Genomic DNA, 21,242 nt, shown 5'->3' on the forward strand with positions numbered 1-21,242 from the left:
GTTATAAAATATTTATCTGTGTTGGTATTTTCTAATTGCCACTGCCTATAAAAGAGGGCAAGAAGAAACTTGGAAATCCATTTATTACTTTTATGAAAAGAGAAAATTAAATTTATTATAATTTTGCGGCGATGAGAAATTATTAGAATTATTACGCACTCAAAAAAAGTTTTGCTGATGTAGATTTCTAGGTGTCACAACAAAAATTTATCGCTATTTTTCGTATCTGCTAGAATGTTGTTTGCCACATATAGAATTTATAGCAGCAACATTCTAGTAATATCTTCTGGAAAATTTAGGTTCCATTGCCAAATTTTAATCACTGCATTGGATGAATATGAGTTTCGATACTAAAGCTAGAACGATCTTTGTGAAAAATACAGCTGCCGATTATAACTGTGGCATCGAGATAATATAACAACACATTCTAGATGTCACAGCTAACTTATTTTTGTAACTGCAGCCATAATAATTATATAGCTTTTTAGGGTACCTATACTAAAAAAAAAATAATTTATTATTTGCAAGAAAATAGATTTCTTTGAATTTATTTTAAATTCAGAGAAAACTGTTTTCTTAAATGTACCCAATGCTTCTTTGAATTAAAGAAACCAAATTCGAAGAAATCTATTTTCTTATTTACAAATAATAATTTTTTTTCCAGTGTATAGTATGTATAGTATGTAATGATAACCGAGTGTATTTAATTTAGAAAAAGAAAGGCGCGTTGGCCAACATAGCTATCTATTTCTATTCACAAATGATGGAAAAGGTCGAATTACTACGGCTATAAGCTGAGAACTTCATAAGAATACTTTTTTATTCGCAATAATTTCACGAACACATACGCTGTCCACTAAACACTGAATGACTGAAGTAACTGACCGGCACAGACTTGTACGCGATAACTGCGTAACAGTTGAGCGTGAGATTTTTTTAAAGAATTAGACGTATTGGGCGCATTATACGAACTATGTTAGGTGTGAGGATCATATATTCATTTTGTCTCTCGCCGCTAACCTTTTCTGTGTACCACAGTCAAACTTCATAACAAGTATGATTATATTATTATACAGTGGCTTTAACATGGATAGGCGCCACAAAGAAACTTTCTTTCTAAATTTCACAAAGTTCAGATATAAATTATGTCTTTGTCATATAGATTGATTAAGTGTAAAACATAAGCGATATCACAGTATTTGATAATCATTTATCTACCTTAGCTAATTTTTTGCACCCAGAAAATTTTTGCTATAGGTGTAAGATCATTTTTTTGTGTACGCATTTCAAATTGCAATAAAAAATAGAAATAATGAAAGGCAGATCACTGAACCGTTTTATGGCTGAACTGCAGCAGCGTACACGGTTCAATGCGTACACGTGGGCGGTTGAGCGGAGCAATGTGCTAAAAGGATAAATGTCTCGTTGCTTGTAACCAAACACGCTTCTTCTTTCGATTCTCCCCACTTTCCCTTTGCCGTGACTCCAATCTGTTTTGTTCGCTCTTCCTTGCCGGAGTCACCCTCGTATTTAAACGTCAAGTCTTTGCGGGAAGTTTGTTTGGGATCATCAGTCGTGTAACTGATGCACGATTGAAGAAAAAATTGAATATCGATCTATTTATTTGTGAAAGAAATATATCACCAACCGAATAGATCATATCTTTGCAATTTAGCTACAATTATGCCTACATATTTTGATATATTAAGACTTCACAAATAAATTAAAGATCGTTTTCTCGTATCTCACACGTTTAGATCATACAGTTTCGAATTTTCGATAAAATTCTTCAAGACAAGTTTGCATTTGGCTAAGATGCGAGTTACCAACACAAATAAATGCACAGAGAAAAATGTGGGTATTTTCGATGATCGTCAAATGAGAATCGGGATTTAAAAGAAGACACGGCGGATGGGCGAGAACAAGATTCGAGACTCACAAATTCACATCACGGATAATTTATCGATTTAGGTGAACCGAGATAGAGGGACGGAAAAAGAGCGCGGCACGGGCTCTTCATCAGCGATTTAATTCCTGTGAACGGCAACGGCTTCGAGTTTATTTATTCTTTCGCCGACTCGTGACCGGTGCCAAAACGAGGGTGAGACCGGGGACAAGATTAAAAATCCCCTAATTACTTAATCGCGTTCCACAGCTACGCTTACGTCAAAGAGAACGCCACTCGCGAGAGATACAGTATTCCTTTCTTCTATCATTTTCACACACATTACCCTCACTGCATTATCAGCAATATTCTCGGCAAGAAATTTGACAGTTTTATTGCATATTAAGCTCTTCATTGTAACGCAGTAGGCTACGCATTCGTGCTATTTTTGTAATATTTTTCGCAAAATCGTGTGACTAACACGAGTAGTATCGTACGCGTTATTAAAAGATCATGAGTAAAAAAATTGGGCCATGGGTTTCTCGATATTGGCCGACGACTGTCAACGTAGGGCATTAGCGGTACTAACGGCAACAGCAGGGCACGGTAGTACCAGGACGCCAGACAGTGACAAACCGTCTTGGCCCGTTGTGATTTCAGTTAATTGTCGGCGCGACCATTTCTCACTCCTCGGCTTCCGCTCGACGTGGACCCGGGCGACAACGTTGTAAATATCCACGAAGGCGCCACGAGCATCAGGGCTAAAGGTGGAACGTCTTACTTCGGTAGGCTTAAGTCTCCTAGCCTTGCGCGCGTATAAGCCGCTTCTTCCTTTTCTCATATTCCTTTGTGAACGATCGGCGGACAGGACATCCCTCTTTCTCCCGGTACCCTTTCAACGTGGAGCTAAGTCTCGAATAATTTTTGCTGACGTAAAAGTCTTTCCGACGCGGCGCGAGATACGCTCGTGAGATAACGCATGCGGTTTACGTAGAATAATTATGTGAGTTTAAGTCCTAGAATCAAAATATCTTGTTATTCTCTTCGACTTTGATTTTTTTCGAGTTTGAATGTTTCACAGTTCGTTACTTAAGTTTTTATTTCTGTGTATTATCGAGTGATATATATTTAATGAGTTTTACCGAGTTTGTAATTAATTAAAAATTTAATTAAATTTAATTAACGAGTGATATTGAAAAACAGAAAAATTGCTATTACATCTCTGCTCTACACAGTTTATACAACATATAATTACAACATATAAATTAAATTAAATATCATTTTATTTTGTATATCGTCAATGAATAAACAATACCGCCTATGTGACAATTGGTAAAGTTTTCAGGAGAGACAAAGAACTGTGCCAAAAGTGAAAAAAACAACAATTATCTATGCAATGAATATTCTTGAATAAACTCATTAAAACTCATCTGTAAATAATATATATGAACATTCACGATCTTATTCTGTAAAATGATGATAAGGAACAATCAAAGCCAAAAAGTATTATTCTTCATAAGGACAAATCCGTGAGACTTCGGCGCGACATAAAGGATAAGGCAAAATAGAAATCGTAAGATTTAGATTGAGAACCATCACGTGTTATATCGCGGAGACAAAACTCGTCAATGTTTTTACGTAAAAGGGATTCGAGACGATTACTACGACAATACGTTTTCGGGTCGGGAGGGCTCTCTCGCGACTGTCCACACTGAGATCGCTCTGCGAGAAAAGGGGGCGAGTGGTGGGCGAGTGGCGAAGGGCTGACCGGCGAAGGGTGCGGAAACGAAGGTGGAGGGCCCACGAAAGTCGGAGTCGTCCGGGCAATCTTGTTTTGAGCTTCTAATAATACCCGACGTATCGGCTCTCGCTGGTATTTTTATGGCCCGGCCCGGATATATGGACGCGTATCCATACGTATGTGCCGCCATATATAACAGGCGAGCAAATAAAAAGGTAACAACGTAGCGGTGGACAAATAGCCCTCCAGCCCCCGAAAACTGCCGATAGGCCGGCGACGCCCACGCCTTCGACAATATAATGCGACGCAGAAATGTTTTGTTCTCCCTCTCGCTTTCTCTTTGTCGTATCGCGTGCGTATGTGCGTGAGTGCATATACGCGCGCGCTTCCGAGTAAGGGTGATCGAGCATAAATCAAGCTCTCCACGTGTTACCGCGATCGGATTCGCCAGATCGTTTTACCGCGCGTCGATGACTAACCAATCATTTTTACAATTCATCTCATTAACTCGTACACTGAAAGTTGTTTTCTCTTCACACACCTTGAATAATAAGTTTCCTATTTTGCTTTTGAAAGTCATGGAAATCATAAGAAGAAAAAAAAGAGAAAGTGTATTAATTATCAGTATAATGCTAATATACCAAATTTGTATCCAAGTTAGAATTCTAGTTTTTACAAGCTTTTTATACATGCATGCTCACATCAATATAAGTAATCCTACTATATGACAGTCGGCAAACTTATAAATCTTATATCGTTAGATATAAGATAACATTGTCTCTTGAAATTAAAAAAAAAGTAACGAAAGTTGATTCTTTTTTTTTCCACATCTTCCTAAATAAATATAGCAAAGATCCTGAAAATAATGATAGAACAATGTTTACAAAAACTAATAAATCATAAGAGGCTTATATTTCCATGATAAAAGCGAAAGACGTAGTCCGCTTTCACGACAACGAGCTATAACATTATTTTACGCTTCGAGTGCAAAGCCACAGTGGTTAAAGCTCGGTTGACCGTGTCTCGTATTTAACGTGTCCGCTACGGGGGTATCTCCGAGGCACGTTCTCAGTCAGGCCAAAGCGAATCGGTAAGCGTCGAAACGTGTTGCGTAAAGAGGCGCGAGAGAAAGAAAAGACGGCGGCGCGCGGCTCGTAAAACAACATTTACCGAGTGTCTCGATTGGTCGACCGCAGTTATTACGAACGAATATACGTCACGCGGTCGTGCGGCGTACGGGGCTGATGGTGACAGTTCAATCCGAACTTCGGCGTTCGGCGGTTAGGAACGCAGCCCGCAAAACCGCACGCGTGATTTCTGCCGCTCTTTGCACCCCGCCGAATGACCGACCGGTCGGTCCTACTGCTCTGCTGCCGTTTGCCATCTCAACCCTTCTGCGGAATGCGCGCGGAATGCCTCCCCAGGCATTCTCCGAACTACAAAAAAACTGGCTCGCGCGCGTGCGTGATTTTTCTGGCGTCACTCGATCATTAAATTTATGACGCAATAAATTCATGTAAGATCAAAAAAGCCTAATTGTAAGTGACGCGAAAATATCAAATTCAATGCGCTTCTGCAGGATTCACGTTCTAAAAGTGGAATATAATTCCGTCAGTGCATTGTGCTAAACGGAAACGTCATTTTTAGTCTTTTTACTCTTTTTGTATTTCTAAGACATTTAGCCTTACATTAATTTTTAATTTAAAGTGTTTATATTACAACAAAGTTGAATTAATTTTTCAATTTCAACTTCAGAGTTTACTTAAAGAATAAAGTTCTCAACTTTTGTGTTTGATTAGATAACAATCTTTTCCTACTATACAAATGCAAATATATTTAACGGTCAATATTTTTACGGTCAAATTCTTTCACCGTTTCTATTAAAAGGAGAAAAAGTTACATCTCGATATTGACGTTAATATAAATAGTATTTAGCTACTTTGATGTAAAAACCGAGCGAATTGGATGTCGCCGCATGCACTTGTATTATGCGTAAGATGACACTTTCGATATTCCACGTGCGGACTATTTGCACGAACGTGGCGGGGGCCCGAGGGCTCGAGGCCATCAGCGTCGCGATACGCTCAAATTTTCTCGCAGAGGCCATCCTCTTCTCGCGGTCGCCGGCTAAGCTCGACGCATACGTGAGCAGCCATTCGCTCCGCAGTTACACGTGAGTTGACGTTCCGAACGGGAACGTTCGGCTCGTGACAGAAATTACTAAATGCCCAGGACCGGCCGCGGTATACGGTAGGTACACGTGTGCGCGCCGCTGGATTTATACGTGTGTATATATCGCCGCCACTCGCAAATGGGACCGCGGGGGTTGCGACGAGAGAGAAAGAGAAAGAGGAAGAGAAAGAGAGAGAGAGAGAGAGAGACGAAGAGCGGCAAAGCAGGGGGTGGCCGACGAGCGAGAGCAGGGAGAGAAGAGCAAAACGACAGTGGCGCAAGAGCCGCGGACACGGGTGAAACGAGGGTGAAGGATGAGGATACCGGCGGGGGTGGCCGCGCGCGAGCCTCGCTCGCGCATATTAATCTCCTCAACCGCACATCAGCCTCTCGCCCGAATCTCGTTCGTTCGCGCACTTCATCTCCCGGCCCGCTAAACGTGGTGGCGTGCCCCGGCCCCGGCACACGGCATGGTGCACCTCTACGCACTTACCGTAGGCGACGACGCCTGCGGCAAATTGGCAAACTGTACAGTTTAACCCTTCCTTCGTGTGTGACGTCCCACCTTCCCACCTCTCCTCTCCTCTCCTCCGCTCGCATTCGTCGTTGCTCGCGTCGCGATCGTCACGTAAACGAGCGCGTCCGTCGTAGGACGTGCGACGTCACAAAATCAAGCGCTGAATAAAAGTGTACTAAATACATTTCTTTTAATGTGTTCAAACGAAGGTAGAAACTGTCTGGAACGAGAGCTTATCAAGTATTTTATTTGTTTTGTTTAGATGATGAGCAATAAAGTAATACGGACATATTTGCAAGACTGATCTTGATTCAGTTCCAATTGAATAAATTGAAAGTTTTATCTTATGGAATAAATAATAAGAATATGCGGCTTTTATCCGAGATGTCATTTGCTTTTTTTTAATGAAAAGATATGCCACGACTGGTACAAGGTAAAATAAAATTTCAATCAAATCGTACATTAATCATATATAGGACCGTTACCGGATTTCATTAAGCTCGAAATTCAGTCAGTTCTACTGCGAATCTAAATTAACCCTCTTCGTTACATTCATTACGAAGTCTCGTGTTCATCGGGTTACACGAGATTGGCAGATTCTACGGTAAATTTTATCTTCTCTATGTGCCAACACTTTTGCACCAAGTTATCTCGCAACGGATAGTTTCTCGCACGCGAAAAAAGGTTAGTTATACCTAAACGCACGAGAAGTGCTCCTCGCAAGCGCGCGTTCGTTCGGAGCTCTTCTAAAAAGGATATCCTCACGACTGCATCGCAATTACAGATTACTCGATGGGAATAAAATTGACGACGCACGTTAAATGAATCGAATTAATATGTGGAGAGCCATGTAGCAGTACGTAGAATTTAAATCAATACTTTTAATTAAAATTACAGGGAAACTCTACTCCATCCGACGGAATACGTATGCCAAATATGTTGCATTAGCACCGAATTTCATTAAATTATGTTAAAGCCCAGTCGAATCCACCGTGAATCATAAATTGAAATTAACGTCTTTGATTAAAATTATTTCGAGCTTGTACGTTCCATTGTTTCGCGCGAATGTAACCGAATGCACAGAATTCACCTGTAATATAGTTAAACCTATTGTATGTTTACTTGAGTATATTTGTATTTAAATATGTATATACTCGCAAGATATCGGTTGCCTTCGCGTGTATACGTGACGCTCTCTCCGCCATACATTAATTTTCTAATTGTGGAAACGCTGTGAACAACGATAGTATCATTATTCACCGTATTTTCGATAATTAAAAAAATAGTAATAATGATGGATGACGGTAATAACCATCAATAAAAAATAAAAAAAAACTCTCACAGTTGTACAAGATTATTTTGCATAATAATAATCTCAAAATAGCAGGAAAATATTTCATGAATCGAGAATTAAACACAATGACGCACGGTTTTGGCGGACTGCGTCATAATCCTGACGCCGACGGTCTCGGCGACGTCGACGCCAACGTCGGCTGCATCCGGCCGTCGTTGTTGGATATAAACGAGTTCGTATACAGTATAGGAAGCTCCTCCCTCACCACGCCCAGGGCTTCGCAAGGAGTCTCGTCCTCCCACGTTGCGGAGGAGGATACCTCTCTTTCCCTCTTCCTCTTTAACTCTACACTTCCTCTCTCTCTTCCTGCCTCTTTCTCTCTCTCACCCGGCCTTCGGTTTCTGGTCTAGGAGGCGGAGCTTCTATTTCTAGCAGCGCGAGCCAGATCGTTAAACGAGCGCGGAAACGGCGGGATAGAAGACGGAAGACGGAAGAGAAAATTACCAACCACACACATACACACACACGCGCGCGCGCGCGCGAGGAAATCAGTAATCCCTTCTCATGAACGGAGTATCCTCGTTCCTCGCGAAGAGGATAAAAAGAGGAAGATACGACATCGACTGGATAGCTGAGAGGAAAAGGTGAAACGATCGCGGTTCCACATGGGATAGAAATCGAGGGAGGGCGGTCGTCGACCTGACAAATGCACAGAGAGTCATGTACCTATAGGTGTATCTGAGACAGAAGCAGATCCGTGATTTTATACTACTGGCAATGTATGAAGAGTATAGTTGATTACAAGAAACGGGTCTTGAAAGAAGGAAACGGCGGTCTCCTAGTAAGGTTCATTAACGTCAGATTTGTGGTTCTTAACCATACTTATAAGAAACGGAAACTTCATTTCATTTGTATTTTGTCTTATATTAAAAATTCGATATTTTTAGTCGAATCTCGAGTAGAAAGATATGAAGCATGAAGAAATAGACGTAGAAATAGGGCCGGTTTCACCATCTCCGATTAACTGTAACCTTCGATTAAACTCACTCTTCGTCTCTTTCTAGGGGGGACAGTTAAAAAGAGATGAAGAGTGAGTTTAATCGAAGGTTACAGTTAATCGACGTTGGTGAAACTGGCCCATAAAGAATTAAATTTTCAGAAAAAGTGACCTCAATATTAAGAGATAAATACAACTTAATTAAAAAATTAAATATTTCCTATACAGAGCGAAGTATGTAATATTTGGTATTCTATTTTACACATTGTCCGTATTGGCCATGTATATTGTAACATGACAGCGCTACATTATCTCACAATTATTTTATGTCAAGATATTCTACAGTTAACAATTAACCTTATATAAATAATAAAAAAGACGTCGTATGATTATCAAGAATATATTCATTCAGAGAAAAATATTCATGACAACCAGCCGCATGAGAGCGAGTGTCCGCTAAAGAAAAATGAAGTCCGCAAACTGTTTTAAGAGTAAAGCCTTACTACCGTACTGTGTACCTTTTTGCGGACACTACGTATAAGTCGCGTATAAGTCACAGAGTTGGATTGCACATACCGACGGGGTATACAAAAAGGGTAAAAAGAGGGAGGAAAACCGAGAGGGTGAAAGACGCGGGAGATCGTTTCTATTGCGCAAGAATGCAGGCGGAGAGGTCTCTAGGTGCCCAATGCAATGCAGCTATTACATAGAGATCGGTCTGCGAGCTCCGCCTAGCTAGTTGCAGTCATGCGGAGGAAGAGGAGGGGAAGGAGGAGGAGAAGAAAGAGGAGGAAGAGGAGGAGGATACAGTCGGTATCTCAGTTATTTTACTCCCTGCTACGACACCGCCCGTACTGTGCCATCTCTATTCCCCCTATCCCTTCTTCCCTCTCCATCCCTCAATCCCATCTGCTTCTTCCACCTTTCTACAGCGACTGTGCGCGCGTGGAGGCGCGGCGAACTCCACGTCGCCGCAGTTGCAGTTGCACCACTCTCGGACCATGATGAATAGTGTCCTCCTTCCTCTCCGCTTCATCCTCCCCTGCTTCTTGCGGGGAACTCACCTCTTCCTCTTGAGTCTCCTCGAGCCAAATACCTCCGCAAGATCGATGACGGCTGCTTTGCATTCGCTCCTTCTCTTTCTCTCTCTCTCTCTCTCTCTCACTCTTTTCCTGGTTATCTCAATTTTAAAAATTCGTTTTCTACCTGATTATTTACTTTCTACGTCCTATCCGATTTAATCACATTTCTGAGAGGCAAGTTATTATTTATTACTATTAATAAATACGGTGATATTACTGACGAAAACAGTAAATGGAAGCGATAAGATAGTATAGTATTTTAAAGTAGCCGACTTTGAAGTTGGATTGACGGTCATATATGTAGAGTGGTGTTATTGGGCCGGGCCATTCCACCGGACCCACATCCGTGAATTAACTCCACTAGACATTATCGCGCCATTAAATTGATAGTATCTATATGTGACGCAACGAAAAGTGGCTCTCGGGCAATAAAACAAAAATTATATCGAGAAAATACAACTCTTAAATGAGTTATCAACAGTCACTTTTGATATGTCCGGTATATCTACCAAAGAATTTTGTTATTATCTTCACAGAGACGATGAGAAAATGTCAGAGAGATATACTACCTACATTCCAAAACTGCACTTATATCCACTTTTTCGGGGGGAAAGCGCGCGATACGATTAATATAAAATTCCGAATCATTCGAAAATCAAAAGCGAGCGTTGAATTTTTCTTCCGTAAACAAAGGAGACCAGCGCGATAGTGCGTTTTTTCCCGCAGCATTCAGCTTTTAATTTTATTTTTGCGCGACGGTTATACGCCACCGCGGGCTCTCCGCGGGGAGCGCGCTAGGTGCATATGAAACGCGATACTTTTGACGGGAATTTTTTTCCACGGTTTTGCTTTATTGTTCCGCGAGAGTGATTGGTAATTGGTCGCGTCGAGGTGGCGCATCCGTTCGCAATGTCGCCATTCGTTCGCGAACCGCTCCCGTCGAATACAAACGAACGCGCGCGCGATGGATGCGACGCGATCCGTAAGGCACACCACCGCGTGTCGGCCCTCTTTGTCGATGGAAAAAAATGCAATTAAAAATTTTCCAAGTAATATGGGTCACAGACGGGGGGCAGTTCGTCTGTTTTTTTGCGCGCTTCGATCCATCGATTCCGAGCGAGTCGCAAAGGGCCAGCGCCGGTCGCATTGGAGAGTGCATCGTTCGCAATTTATGCTTTATGCCTGGAATTTACGTTGTACAAATGACGGAACAGAATTTCCGTAATTTTATTTTAAAAAATGATAACTGAATTATTAATTGAAAATTTTCATAGAGATTCCAAAAGGATCAATTCTAAATACGATCCAAATTAACCCTTAGCCCGCATACGTTTTTTTGGCACCTTTACGCCGCCAACCTGGGTCGTTTTCGTCCTGACGTTTTTTTTTAGTGTTAAAGTGTTACAAAAAATCTGAAAAAATTCATGGAGGTAATTCAAACCTTCAATTTGAAGTATCAATCATAAAATTATAAACAATTTAATTTTTTCACATAATTTCAGTGGCGTTCTCTCTACCCGTTTTCAAAAGTTACAACTACATTTGATTTTCGCCCGGACGAAAACGACCTAGGTATACGGGCTAAGGGTTAATATTGTTTCCTCATGTAACCGTAACTTTTGTGATTGACGCGCACGCTTACAATTATCGTTAATAATTATAAATAAATTCGTAAATTCTGAAGATGACCGTAGTGGTCGCCGTGAGGAGGATAAGAAGTAAAATGGGATCCACCTTGAAATCAAATTTACGTCAATAGGATCGTATGAGTAAAATTAAATGCATGCCAATGCGCGGAAAGCTGTATCTTAAAATAATAACGAAGAAACAAAATATCGGGCATAGCATGGGAGGATGAATCGGAGGAATCATTTGTAATTCAATAATTCCAGTTCGTTTGTAATCCGGTAATCTATACTGTGGCTCGTTATTCCTGCATCATAATGAGTTTCGCGTTACTCGCCTTTTCTCGACGCGGACAGCTGGATAATCCGCAGTAACGAATTGTTGGTTCAGCCACGGCCGGTGCCGAGTTATCTGGGTCGCGATATCAGCTATGAAATTTTTATTTTTTAAATAACGAAAACAACGAAACGCATATTATCGCCGGGCAAATTCCGCTCATCTCTTTTAAAAGCTGGTGAAAGTCGAGACAAGAGAGATGTAACGACGCGTCTTCAAAAAAATCGCGTAAATCGATATAAAATTGTATTTTCACGTATAAAAGTGACGTTACGTATTATCTAATAACGTAAAGATCTCTCTAAATAAATCCAAGATAGAGAACTTGGGAATCTTAAAATTTAAGATTAAGATTATTCATTTCTTAGTTCTTTCCGAAATATTCATATTTTTATAAATGTATTTTTTAAATCGAAAGTATTTGTTTTATACAGTACGTTTTCTAATATATTTTTATCGAAGGATTATCGAGCGATATTCCTCTATCACGTTTTTCGCATTTTTCGGTAATAATTTTCCGCGGAAAAAAAGCATGAATTTTTGCGGCTTAAAAGCGGTTTTCGCGGCACGTTTACACCGAATCTCGATGGCTGCCTAATGGTCTTCTCACGCAACCACCGTAAAATAGAGAAATCATCGTAAAAGCAGCCAACGACGCGACCACCCTTCTGTGCCGCCGTTCGAAGCCTCGGTAACCGGGCGAAATTTGATTACTAAATAATTCGTACGACGTGATAGTAAATCGTGGGTACCGGCTCGCGGCTCGCCCTAAGAATACAAATGAGGGAAACTTCTACGCGCGCGTTGGCGAATGTGTTCGAACGGCAGTCATTTGTGAGGAAGGTACATCCACGAATGCTGTAATTATTTTACGAAAAAGCAATAAACCGCGACTGTTCCATTCATATATATGCTGTACTATCTTAGAGTAATATTCATGATAATCAAGAAACGGAAACACGAAAGAAGACTTAAGAATTATATAAATAATTCAAAACGTAATTGATAAACATAGGGTAAGCAATGTTAATATTGTACACGGAAATATATTTAATTTCGCGTTTATGGAAATTGTTTTCCGTTTATGTGTACACACTGCGTCGTTTTAATAAAATTCGTTAGTATTTAGAATATCCAATAGACGAACCGAAGAGACATTAATTTCCAATCGATTTACTGCTATAGCAATTACGCGCGTTACATGCAAATTCGATTTTACCCCGCTCGCTCGATTGCTTAACATAGTTGCAGCATCACGTCTGCGAGTATTTATACTACATCTCATTGGTGAAGTGGTACATCAATTCAGCACGCCGACGTACGCGGTGTTTTGTTAACGGTAAACGGTTATTGGCCAATAGTGATTTAGCGGCGACCGACGAAAATTCATTCCCATTAAAGAATGATTGACGTAACTGACGTTTATATGAGCTTTTACTCGTGACGTACGACACAGTCGTAACGGTCATGATATTAACTGCTTTCCTTCAAGAAGCAATAATTTACGTGATACGCGATGCACAATGTGCGCCGCGTTTTTACCCTTTTAACACTTCGCACTTCGATAATTTTTTTTAACTCACTTCACTGGTAACAATACATTTTTTACGTACGTATACTTATTGCGGAATATTACTTGAAAGAAACGACTTTTTATTTTGTTATCCATGGCACGATATAAGAATGGAAAGATTCTCTATTAATTTTTCATTTCTGACGTAGTTTCGGATGACTATGTACTAAAAAACTAAACATACACACATACATATACATATATATAAGAATTATGTAGTTACTATTTATATTAATTTTTATAAAATTATTTCTAACAAAAATCTAATAATATTCATAGACATTTCTTATACGTACATCATAATACAATATTTCAAATTTACGAATCTTTTTCGTTAAAAAAAAACTTATTTCAATATCTACTTGTAAAAAAACTGAACAGTCTGTTATAATATTAGATTAATCATCAAGTGCAAATAAAGATTGTCTAAATACTTTTATCAAGACTCAGAAATATAATAGTGATAAGTCTCGTGCAGCAAGTAATTTTACTTCACTTTTTTCAAGAATTCCTAGTTTGCATTTTTACCATACGTTTAAAACAACACGCATGGAAACGATTCTCGGTGTGAGACTCGTGGAAAATTGCGCAAATATAAATACGCAAAGCTGGAAAAAAAACGACATCATACATTCGCGGCGAGTTAAAAATCACGACGCTTCCGGTTTATGTTTGCCATTTCATGACCGTCGAGACGAGAGCGGCGTTCCTGTGTTATATTATTGCCGCGTATTTATGCGTGCGTAAAAAAAAATATGAATAACGCGCTAATACACGCGTGGCCCTTTGGCCCGTCGCGTCGTATGCCGCACCCCTTATACAATGCGCTTTTACGTGGGAAAGCGCCCGTTTTAAAGCGATCACGTATGTCGAAAACAAGCCCTGATATTTTTTTTCCGGAATTATCAATGATTTTTGATGACCCTTTATATCGTTTCGACTTTAAAACGTTTCGCAACTTTTTATGTTGCACATCCATTTCACACGGATACAATTCTGATGATGCTATATAAGGATCGCGAATTCCAAAATTAATTAATAACGACAATAAAACAGATAACATAAAAACATATAAAAAATTTAAAGATAACAAAAAAAAACTAACACTTGTATGACATTTTCTGAGTGCACGATAATTCAGAGTTACTGCAATAATATCTATGTATAAATGCACACACAATCAATTCCTCCATTATGCACACGTAATTTCGTCAAGTTTATTACTATTTGTTTTATTCGTATGCACGCATATGTCGAGGGGGAGAGGGAGGGAGGGAGGGAGGGAGGGATAGAGAGAGAGAGGGAGTGAGAGAGAGAGAGAGAGAGAGAGAGAGAGAGAGAGAGAGAGAGAGGAGAGAGAGAGAGAGAGAGAGAGAGAGAGAGAGAGAGAGAGAGAGAGAGAGAGAGAGAGAGAGAGAATCTGATTAATCTGTAAAATATATAGAAGCTATTCTCTAAACAAAAGTACGGCGCTTATTTTCTTTCTTTCTTTCCCCATCAACTATTGTTGGTTCGCGGATAGATTCAGTTTACACCTTTTGACCACAATGCTACTGCAGGCGCGATATAGAGGACGGAGAATGGGGAGCAGGGGAAGAACGACAGAGGGAGAAACGTGGAGCGCGCGGAAATGCAGATATTTGCCAGGAAATTGATAACTCGAATAAACTCGTCGCAAAACATTCAAACAGGCTGCCAAACGGTATACGATTGTACACTCCAATCCCCGGCTGCGAACCAAACATCGCATATCTCCCCTCCCCCCTCAGCCGATGTCGTACACGCGTTCGCGGGAGTGACGCGAGCATGAACGATACAATGCGTATATTACTTGCTCGCCGGTATTCTCCGCACCGCACCGGCGAACTGATTACAGACCGATTTGCTGGGTGATTTTGTTTCAACTTCTAATCATCAAAAGTCGCTGGCGATCTTTGTTAGCAACTACGATTGAAGAATTAATTACATCGTCTCGTGTTTTATAATAATAAGTAATAACAATAAGATGTAACAATAAATCTCATTGGAACATATTCGGACGCGTGAATAATGTAACTATTGCATTAAAAAAAAATTGAAAATGAGAATTAATTAAAAGATTATAGATCTAATCTCATCTCGCAGGAACATGTATCGTGATTTTTTTTCTATCAATAATAAAATTTAGAAACGATAACGATTATCGAAATGACGATAGTCGATTATAGCAACTAGTGGGATGCGGCCAAACACACGCATTATAGACGCGAGTCAATATTAACTTGATATTTTTGCCGCGCCATTAGAGTCAAACAAACGCAATGTAAATTGCGCGATACAGTCGCGTATGATTATTTGCCATAAATAGCGATGAAGCACGAGCGCGAGTGTATGTCAACCGCGTCTCTATATATGCACCCTTCACGGAGCGGCTCAAAAAGGACGCGCGAGTGTATAATGAAAATACCGTACTATATATGGAGTATAAAATAGGTATGTACGCGGCCAATTCGCATAATAGCGTTCGACGTTCGAGATATCAAACAATATATTAATAATATCTCCGGCGCATCATGAATCATATGGTTAAGCAATAAATTTTAACGCGTCAAAGGGATTTCAAACTAAAAAGAGATTCAACGCAACGATAAGAAATATTATATACATGTTTCTTTAAATTTAGAACTTATCCAATTAGCGCCAAAAAAAAAACTCGTACGGCGTTTCCCGTAATTAAAATTGACTCTTCGCTCTCAATCATGCGAATAATTTTCCGCAATGACTGTCCCCTGTTGCGTAACGCAACGCGCGCCGTGCACTGCCACAAAGTCGGTACCAACTAATTAGCAACGCGCTAACGTCGCATTTCGAGCAGTACGGTGTGTGCGCGACGCGGCGCGGCGGTCAAAGGGCGTCGTTATCTCTGCACCCAACTACGTGGGAATAAAAAAAGAGAGAGAGAAAGAATAGAAGCGAAGAGGGAGACTTTTCGTGCCGCTCCAACCCCTTTTCTCTTTCGCAATCAAACGAAAATTAGCCGACGAAAAGCGAGCGAACTGACCATCGTCGCGCGCTTTTTCGCCGACGGTTAATTTGTACGGAGAAACGTACGATTTCTCACGAGGTTGTCGAGTTCGGCGCGCACAATCTGTTTTTTTTCCTGAGAGAGAGATTATTACCATCTTATATTACTAATAAACAAAAGTATTAATCATTTCTTGAAGTCATCAAAAACGTTAACAGTCTGTATATAAAAATTATCATTGAAATAGGAGCTATTGCACAAACGAAATAAATAAGTACAAATTAAAAAATACTAATCAAATTTTATAGCAATCATAATCAATGCATTCTTTTCATAATAAAATGGCAAAATCGAATATTTTATTATCTGTTTGGATAATCTCTTTAACAATTTGTTTCACAAGCTAAATCGAATCCATTTTAAATTCTTCAGAGAGTATTACATCGTGTTATATTATTAAAAATGATAATTTATCTCGACAATGCAAATCCGAAAGAAGGCGTACATTGAAGAGCACGGAAAAAGCGGTCAGCGACGCCGCGACCGGGGAAAAATGGCTCTATCTTTCGGTAATTAAGACAACGGTGAAAAATAAACAAACCCACGGTGGAGAGAGAGGGTGGGGAGAGAGAGGAGAGAGAGGGCAAGCCCTCCGCGCGCGTGAACGCGTCTCTTCAGGGCTGTCCGTGGCACAGCTGTTACGGTTGCCAGGGGCTCAAATAAACGACTTAGGTAGATTAAGCATACAAATCTCGACGATTCTGCTCCTAATGTAGCCGGCTTTAACCCGCCCGTATGTCAGGGTCAACGCGAAAAAATATACGGGTTAGCCACGCCGACCCCGCCCGCGACTCGAGAAAGATCGCGTTCTAAAACAATACGGCACACATGTGTTCCTTTCTTATCTCTTGGAATACATACCCGCGGTATGTTTTGAAAATTTCGGATAAGCAGCTGAGTTTGTTTAACAGGGGAAATGTTTATGGTAAACGGAGAAAATCCGCATGGTTATCTTCGAGATTACGTCAATAGGGGTATGTATATCTTACGGGTTGAAGATTTCAGTGACATTTTATGCTTCTCTCGGAGAGATGTCTCATTAATATATTACAAAAGCTCAGCGAGCAACCGCTATTAAGTGTTAAGAAACTGATATCAAAATCGAGCGACGAACAGAAATGATCAATATAAACGATCAAATATCAAGCATACGATAACGTAATATAATTGAAAATCTTATGGGAAAGATCGAATGTTAATTAAAAATTCAAATACGAGTTAGATTCCAGCGATATCGATATACCGTATTGATCATTATCCGTACGCAAAAGAAAGCAAGAGACATGCATATTAATTACACTCACGTCTATACGGCCGTCCCTCCTCCGGAGTGGATCGCTCGGTGTTCTCGGATCCCGGTGTAGCGTTGGCGTCACGGTCTTCCTCGTCGGGTGTAGCACCACGATTCGGCACGGAACCGGTACCGCCGGTGCCGGTGGGCGAGCGGCTCGCGGAACCGGCCGGACTTTGCGGCCCGCCGACTTCCTGGCCGGCCGCGGCGGCAGCGGCGGCCGCAACGGCCGCCGCACCGGATACAGACACCACCGCACCCCCGCCGGCGCCCGGTAGGGACGTGGGCGAGAACATGTTCGACATGCTCGAGAGCGAGCCGAGGCTGGGTAGGCCGCCGTTCCCCGGCACCGCGCCGTTCCCGGTCTCGACCTTGAGGCACTTGCTGGGGGGCGCGAACGCGGACGGCACCAAGGGCCGGAAGCCGCCGAAGGGCAGTCTATGATCGAGCGGATGCAGGAATTGCGGCGGCAGATGCAGCATGTGATGCAGCCCGTAGCCCAGCGACGCCGCCGTGCTGAAGGGCACCTGCAGATCTTTTGAATCGGTCACCTGAAACGAACGGAAAGGGAAAAGGATTGGTAAGAGATGCAAACCGAGTAGCTCTTGCAACTGGATCCTCACAAATGCGACGGTTAAATATTTATACACAGCTTTTACATTTTAATATCAGCATATCGTAAAGCATCATAAAAGCATTATAGGGATTAGTGAAATAAAAATGTAATAATATATTTTATACGAAAACAGCTTCTTTCTGTTAGTTAACTGTTAGTTACTTAATAGTCATTCATTAATAGTTAATTAAGCGAATATATGGTAAGTAATATGAGAAAGAGAGAAAGAAAATTATTCAGATAAATCATATATTTATACACTCTATCAATTATGTTATATAATTATGGGAAAAGAACAAGATATTCTTGAAACTCGAATATTCTATGTTTGGGACATTTCCAATATTAATATGATATATTTAAACATTGAGACATTGCAATTGATTTTATCTAATACAGACTTTTCATATTTTATTTTATTAAAAAAATTTTGTAATCGATTTTACAATCGCCAATTATAAGCCGTACGTATTTAATCTCTAATTTTCTATTAATTTTAGTGGCACGTACAAAAGAGATCCTGACGTTTATTTCCGGTTTCCGAGAAACCGCCCTCGTGTTATCAGACCCGACGGGATAACTTTATTTCGCGTATATACGCGACGAGCAAAAAAAATGTTTGAATCGCGTAATTCGATAGCTCATTTGCAGCATGTGGGTATTTCCGCGCTTTCAGCTACGTCTGAATGGCATGTAATATCAAAGCAGCGCGGTGGTATACTGTTAATAACGCGAAACCACTGTGTTATAATAATCCGTCAAAACCTGAAGCTCTTCTCCTCCCCCCTCCCCCGCGGCCCGCCCCCTTTCCACCCCCGTGTACCGGTTGTATCATTCAATTCGCCGTGATTGACGAGTCTATTAAGCCGCATACTGAATGCTCGGCTGAAGCATCTACGCGTTGGATTTTGTAACATTTATAATGCTAGAATTATCGGATCGTATTTAAACGTGGCCAAAGTAATAACGGTGCTATATGCCTCGACTTCGTCGAGAAACGTAATGACGCGAGTGTTTCAACCCCTAATTATGCACAAGTACTTGGCGTGACATCGTATTTCAAAAATATTCAGAAAGTTATTTTTTAAATTCGTTAAATAAAAGGAAAACGTTGTTACGCTCGCGGTATTCTCGGTAACAGTCCAAAGGAGATTTGACTTTAAAGGAAAGATTATTTACATTACTTTTATTATTTCGGATATTCCAGGATTATATCGCAATTTCATTTCACGTGGATTTTCAGCAATGCAGGACTGACTTTTCCTTAACATATAAACGTTAAAATGTTGTCGATATAATTATGCGGTAGAATTGTTATAAAGTTCAATATCAAACTCATCTCGGACCGTAAAAGCGCAAAGTGTTACTCGTCATCCCGCTGCGGCTAAGGGAACGCGGTATGGAAGTATCGAAATGATTTCATCGGCGAGAGAACGGACAGCTGGTTTCCGGATAAACATTTCATTCGGCCGATAATGACGCGGGCGATGAGTTACACGCGCGGGTATTAGTACGCCGCGATTAGTTTATTATTCTTTTATACGGGGAAATGAGGTTCGCGTTCGCCGGCCCCGGCATATTTGCGCCCGCGGTCCAATCAGTGATTTATTAGGTATTCATTATTATTTTAATTGCGGCCCCCGGCCCTTTTTTCCCTGATCGGTGTCGCGCGACGCGCGTCGCTTGCATATTTGCAATAATCTTTTATTTTTTTTTTGCCCCGCCTCGCCCTCCCCGCTCTCCGCTCGCTTCCGCGCGGGCGGGTAAAACGCGAGCGTATTTTGTCACCGCGCCACCACAATTAGGTTCGCCCCCAAAATTATCTCATTTTTTAACGATGCTGAATTTTGATGCAACCCATTCTCTCGCTGTCTCCCTCATTCCATCGCGCTATCTGCATCTACCGTTCCGTATCTGCATCGCGTTATCCGGACCCGATTGATGTCCCGCACGTATGAAAAATATTCAAGCATTTAAAAACGCTGCGGAATACGCTTATAATTAACCGCGACGCCCGTTCGTTAAATATTTGCGGCAATCACAGTTATGAGATAGAAATGTGTGCGATATAAAATTTGTATTTAAAAGAGTCTTGTTATTATCGGAAGTTTAATAACGGTATTTTCGGTAATTCGTTATCGATATACGCGCGCCCGGCGATTGTGCCAAACGTATAAAATTTGGAAACAAATGTAAGAAAATTACAAAGGCTGGTGATGTCACCATTTTAACGTAATATTTTAATTAAAATATTGCTGTAAATTTATTAACGATTAATTTTCTTTTAAAATTATTAAATAAACAGCTGCTCCGTGAACAATGCTTATAACTAATTCAAGTTGTTACGGATCACTATGATCCTGTGAAAATACTTACTTTATCCCACTGGTAACAGTTTTAATTTCTCTGCTTTTAGTGCTTACTACACACGCTATATGTATGTCAATGATGCACAATCTGCATGATATATGTTTCTCTTCAGACTCTAATTTGTATATTTCCACTTTTAACGGATATAAAAACAACTATTTGATAAACTAACTTTTATTTAAGCTTACACTTCTTAATTATATACTCTTTCCACTTTATAAATTGATTCTAAACAGACACAAGGTAACAATTTGTTCGACGGAAGAAAGTTGCGCATCATTGACTTGATATTAACTGTTATTCGAGCATTCACATTTATACACACGCACACAACCGAATTTCTATTCATTGCGTGCATTAATTAGTACTCGCGTGTGTAAAGCGGCACAGATATGTAAAAGCGAGATGAAAGTAACTCGAGCAATTCGACGGGCTCATCGAAATCAATGCGAGCAATTATTATTTTTTTGTTATTTGTTTATTTTGTACATATTTCAAGTTGCTTTTCTGCCAAATAGTGACGTATGTTACCGTCAAACACGATACGCTCGAATCACCGCGGTGCAGTTTCCGTTGCACATGATGCAAACGTGAAAATGATTTAATCCTTCAAATTCTCCGATCTAAATCTTGCCCCTTTCGTCGACTTCAATGTGGTTAAAAAATTACAGGAACATT

The 21,242-nt window shown here is 40.5% G+C and overlaps 1 protein-coding gene across 5 annotated transcripts in view; it reads right to left on the reverse strand.

Annotated features, from left to right (window-relative positions):
* LOC139777639 (E3 ubiquitin-protein ligase RNF220) overlaps positions 1 to 21,242 on the reverse strand; it is a 170,646-nt gene that overhangs the window by 144,239 nt on the left and 5,165 nt on the right. For all 5 annotated transcript variants that reach the window (XM_071715204.1, XM_071715203.1, XM_071715200.1 and 2 more), the window contains one exon: positions 17,592 to 18,129. In XM_071715204.1, coding sequence (XP_071571305.1) covers positions 17,592 to 18,060 — 469 coding nt within the window. In that variant the 5' untranslated portion in view covers positions 18,061 to 18,129. The remainder of the gene's footprint in view (positions 1 to 17,591; positions 18,130 to 21,242) is intronic.

This window comes from Temnothorax nylanderi, unplaced genomic scaffold, assembly GCF_030848795.1.
Source record: "Temnothorax nylanderi isolate EJ_2023f unplaced genomic scaffold, tnyl_v1.0 TNYL_tig0156_pilon, whole genome shotgun sequence".
NCBI lineage: Eukaryota > Metazoa > Arthropoda > Insecta > Hymenoptera > Formicidae > Temnothorax > Temnothorax nylanderi.